The sequence below is a fragment of the Haliaeetus leucocephalus genome, unplaced genomic scaffold (genome assembly GCF_000737465.1).
Source record: "Haliaeetus leucocephalus isolate CR32 unplaced genomic scaffold, Haliaeetus_leucocephalus-4.0 Scaffold656, whole genome shotgun sequence".
NCBI lineage: Eukaryota > Metazoa > Chordata > Aves > Accipitriformes > Accipitridae > Haliaeetus > Haliaeetus leucocephalus.
The window spans coordinates 13,294,424-13,299,006 of record NW_010973092.1 but is presented as its reverse complement, the minus strand read 5'-3'; the positions used below and the strand labels follow the sequence as shown (position 1 = coordinate 13,299,006).

The 4,583-nt window shown below is 44.2% G+C and overlaps 1 protein-coding gene across 3 annotated transcripts; it reads right to left on the bottom strand.

Annotated features, from left to right (window-relative positions):
- Nucleotides 1–320: 320 nt before the first annotated feature.
- PTTG1 (pituitary tumor-transforming 1) lies at nucleotides 321–4,562 on the bottom strand. Of its 3 annotated transcripts, none has more exons than XM_010579114.1 (6): nucleotides 4,496–4,562; nucleotides 3,322–3,424; nucleotides 2,833–3,011; nucleotides 1,808–1,901; nucleotides 859–1,008; nucleotides 321–470 (listed from the first exon to the last, which is right to left on the bottom strand). In XM_010579114.1, the coding sequence occupies exons 2-6, from the start codon at nucleotides 3,401–3,403 to the stop codon at nucleotides 391–393; spliced, it is 585 nt and encodes a 194-aa protein (XP_010577416.1). In that variant the 5' UTR covers nucleotides 3,404–3,424; nucleotides 4,496–4,562; the 3' UTR covers nucleotides 321–390. The 3 variants fall into 3 exon arrangements, with proteins under 3 accessions (XP_010577416.1, XP_010577415.1, XP_010577417.1); XM_010579113.1 differs by lacking the exon at nucleotides 4,496–4,562 and adding an exon at nucleotides 4,264–4,333; XM_010579115.1 differs by lacking the exon at nucleotides 4,496–4,562 and adding an exon at nucleotides 4,128–4,241.
- Between the last annotated feature and the right edge of the window lie 21 nt (nucleotides 4,563–4,583).

Sequence of the window (4,583 nt, the reverse complement as noted above, 5' to 3'; positions counted from 1 at the left end):
AAAAATGCCAGAAGAGTACTAGCTCTAGTACTTAATTTACACTAGATATACAGATTAGTTTTAAACCCTTGCATGTTTAATGGATAAAGGATAAAGTTATGTAAACAGTGAGGCCTAAAGGGCCACTTAACCTATCATGACCAAATAGTCTAAACAGCAGGTACTAACTCCAGGATATGCTTCACAAGACTGTATTACACGGTCTTGCTTAAAAGCTTACCAAGGCTCTGCTTTAATTGCTTGTCAGATAGTCTCCTTTTCAGAGCACCATTTTACCACCTGTATCTTGGGTCCACTGAAAAAAGTCCAATATTATACAGATTAGGTTAGCCTTTATTAAAATACAGAGCTACATGAAATTTGAACTCAATAGAAGATTCAGAATATGCATTAAAGGTCATAATTAGGAGGTGGCATGTCAATGATCTCATCCAGGGTAGCAAGGAAGTCAGCAGTTGATTGTAACAAGTCTGAAAGTAGAAATAGAGCAAATCAGTTTCTCATGAAACCCAGAATTTATACTCTCCAACATAAGCTAGCTCCCAGAGGATTAGCATAAGCCTCTTGAATGACTAAGGGAAATATTTTTTGATTGCATAAGCCAATTCCACCTAACTGATCAGTTAGCAATGAACTACAAAAGATTGCTGAGCAACATCACTTTGATACAACTACCTGTACTAGTAGGGTTGACAAGTTAAATTCAGCTTGACTATACACCAAAAGCTGTTTGATGCTAGTATGCTATTCTGGTAGTTAGGACAGCAATGGCAGTTCACTACTGCAGCCAACTAGCTTTCCTCCCAAACCACTAATGAGCACTATATGTACTGAAAATCATGCTAAATTTCCACTTACTAGACTCCCATGAAGTCTCCTTGATCTTCACAGGTGAAGGAACCATGTTTACACAGCTGTCATATGTCCTTTCAAATATCATCAGGGGAACACCACACAGGTTGATATTGCTTATTTTGTGCTCTTCAGGAAGATCAAAGCTCTCAAAGTCTGTTTGAGAAAGAGAGACTCTAGTTTAGTAATAGTGCATAGTAACCTGGGAAGCTGTACAGTGTCCTAGATTAAATGAAGCAGGAGCAGGTCCAAAACACAATCCAACAGACCCCTCTTATAGGGTATTTATTTGCAGTTACACCTCAGTTATCCATAAAAATCCCATACATTAACACTTATCAAAAGACTAAACTGCATAACATAGCTGCTAATGTAAAGCAGGAGCTTTCAGTAATTTCTTTCCAATCACTACACCAAGTCAACTTCATTAAGCACAGCATGTTTCACCAACACTGAAGTAGTCTTTGGTACAGTACTTTTTGCACACTCACTTCCACATGAACTGGATGGTTTAAGGACACACTTTGAAAGACTGAGATAGCACAGCCCATTGCAGGTATTGTAAGAACAGCTTTACAAGTTTCATCTTCAACTATTATATCCTACAGCAGTAGGAATCTCTTCAGTTACAAATTACCATCTTGAATACTTGTCTACTAGTTGCATTTAATGAATTAAGAGGCTATAGCATGGTTATTTGGAACTAGTTTCCTGCCACCATAATAATGGACTCTGACTACTACATATATGGAGCACAGCTACTGCAGCTAGAAATATTTACACAAGAATGAGATGGTATTTCAGAAGTAGCAAGCACCCTTACGGTTAAGAAAGGACTCTGGAGAAATGCAATGCTAGCTTGTTTGCCACAACAGCTTGACCAAAGTCTTACAACAACATCAACACTCAGGAAAGCTTAATGGTTCATTTTAATAATTACACCAATAGTTCTTACCTCGAGGATCAAAAGAAAACATATTTTCTATTTCTGGCCAGTCTTCTTCAGCCACTGCATCACAGCTTTCTAATCCAGCAGTCTTTTCAGTAATCTTAAGAAGAGAAAGTCACATTATTTGAGCTACTGTAATTTCCCACTGTAGTGGCTTTCCTGTGCTGCACAGGTCTACAGACAAGCATGCCTGCCACGCAGTTCTCAGTCAAGCCTAAATTCCAATACCTTCAACACAAATAAGCCAAGATGGGCAAATGCTTCAGCTGAGTTTACATAGTGCAGTACTATATACAGTGGCAACAAGTCACAGCACTAGAACATTTAGGCTCGTAATATTAAACTCCTGATACTTAACATGTGAAGAAGATATTAACTCAGACTATTTTCTCTAGAGCCACTTCTTTGCCATTAAGTACCCCCTAAGCTGTTGTACTCCTTGTGCCTATGTAGGTATGCTTGTTTTGGCTAGGAGAGAGTTATTTTTCTTCCTAGTAGCTCATAGGATGCCATGTTTTGGCTTCATGGTGAAATCAGTGTTGATAACACACAGCTGTTTTAGCTATTGCTGAGCAGTGCTTACACAGCATCAAGGCCTTTTCTGCTTCTCACAACCCCACCAGTGAGTAGGCTGGGGGTGCACAAGAAGTTAGGAGGGGGCACAGCCAGCACAGCTGACCCCAACTGACCAAAGGGATATCTCATACCATAAGACATCATGCTAAGCAATGAAAACTGGTGGGGAAGTTTGCCCAGGCTGCCATTGCTCAGGGACTAGCAAGGCATCAGTCAGCTGGTTGCAAGAAGTTGGTTTTGTTTTTCCTTGAGATTGTGAATTATTAAATTGTCTTAATCCCAGTCCATGAGTTTTCTGACTTTTACCCTTCCAGTTCTTTCCCCCACCCCACTGAGGGGAAAATGAGCAAGCAGCTGTGTGGTGCTTAGCTGCCTGCCAGGGTTAAGCCACAACAATAGATAAACTATCCATTCCCATTCCTCACCTCAACCCTGTAGAAGGGTGTTATACTCACTTTGTTTGCAGTGCAAGGCTGATTTTTCTGTCTTATCTTTTCCATTTTGCTCATGACTCCTTCAGTTCTATTCACATTTCCAAGAGCCCTTCTTACAGAGTGAGATGTGGCTGGAGGTGTACTGATTGCTTTTTTAGGAAGTGGAGTGTGAACTTGTGTTCTTTCAGATAAGACTTTTGCTGGAGTGGGGGAAGAAAAAAGCAAACTTTAGCACCATATCAACCCTAAAGCTTACTTCAGTAAGCACATGTCCTGGAAAACCAGTTGTCATAAAAATCACTGCTCACCATTTATAACTCAGGAGCATAAGCCCCATCTATGATAAAAGCACAGAGCCATTTTCATTTTTATAGTAATTGGTAAGCTTAGCAGAATCAGTTAGATAATTGGACATAATAGAGAGCTATTACTGTTCAAAACAGTGAGTAACAAAACAGGATTTATGCTCTTCCCTTGATCCCCTACTGACTTAAGGCAGCATATACGCACAAGATCCTGAAGGGAGTCTTAGCTGATTCTTAGCAGCACCAACTTCACCATTCTCCTTGTCAATAAAGATTAGCGTTGCCATCTTCAGGTTGATGAGACCACCCTGGAAAGTCCATACAGGAAAAAGAGGAAATCATTCTTGTCATTTCTTCCACCACAGCACACTTTATAAACAAACTACATTAAAGGCAACATAGCTGCCATGTGCCAGTCCCCAGAGGAGGGGGAACAAACCCATACTTCACACCATTTCATAGTAGTTTAGCTACAGACCCTTACATTTGAAGGCACTATTAGTGCACATGGCAGGCCAATATTCTCAAAGGAGCTTGTACGATTTTGGGGAAAGTAGCAAGGTCTCACCAGCAATCCTACACAGAAAGATCTAATACTTTGGTTTGCTTTATCACTTCTTTGTGGTGTTTAACTGTTTCCTCAGTACAGGAAAAGCATATATCTCCTAGCTTAGCAATCCAGTCCTTAGCTCAACTTGTAGCACTTGAGCAGCCAAGAGTAATGCCAAGTTACCAGCAGAGACACCTTTTCACCAGAGAAAGAAACCATTAGAGAACACCCTATACAAGTGGATTACTTCACTACCACTTCTCCACCCCATCTGCGGCAACAGATGAGAGCACTCCCTTGCACCGTTAGGAACAGCCAGGCAGCCCCACCTGGAGCTCATCCCTGCCGTGACACACCTGGGCAGGTGATTCCTCGTTCAAGAGAGGCCTGCAGAAAAACCCCCTGCTAACCGGTGCGGCTTGCAGTCAAAAGCTCAAGCACAAAGTCGAAGCAAGACTTACAGCCACAGATCCCGCCGCTCCCCTTGTTTAAGCCACCTTCTGGTGACAGCTCCGGACGCCCTCTCCTCCCGCCCTCGGCGGAGACCCCGGCTTTAACCAGGTAGCGCCCTCCGCCTTCCCAGCCCCCCCGGCTCACCTCAGGAGCTACCGGCAGCGCCGAGGCCGGACAGCGGCACCCACGAAGACGAGGGCTCGGCTCAGGTGGGGGCAGGCCGGTCCGCAGACCCACCACCGCACAGAGAAGAGCCGCACTGCCCGGCGCCCCAACCGCCGGCAGATTTTAAACCGCCTCCGCATCGCCCATTGGCTGCTTCGACAAACGCTCAGCAGCCGGTTGGCTCAGCAGCGCCGCTTCCGACCCGCCTCACCTGCTGCCCTGGCGGCTCCACCCCCTGCGCTCCGGGGGCGGGGCCGGCCAGCGCAGGGGTAAGCCCGCCCCCCCAGGCCCCGGCGCCA

Excerpts from the sequence above, each read along its gene's own strand:
- PTTG1 (XM_010579114.1), bottom strand. The coding sequence starts at position 3,403 with ATGGCAACGCTAATCTTTATTGACAAGGAGAATGGTGAAGTTGGTGCT. Across the intron at positions 3,012-3,321 it reads AAGACTCCCTTCAGGATCTT|CAAAAGTCTTATCTGAAAGA; the intron begins GTGCGTATATGC and ends CCCCCACTCCAG. Across the intron at positions 1,009-1,807 it reads GTTTTCTTTTGATCCTCGAG|ACTTTGAGAGCTTTGATCTT; the intron begins GTAAGAACTATT and ends TTTCTCAAACAG.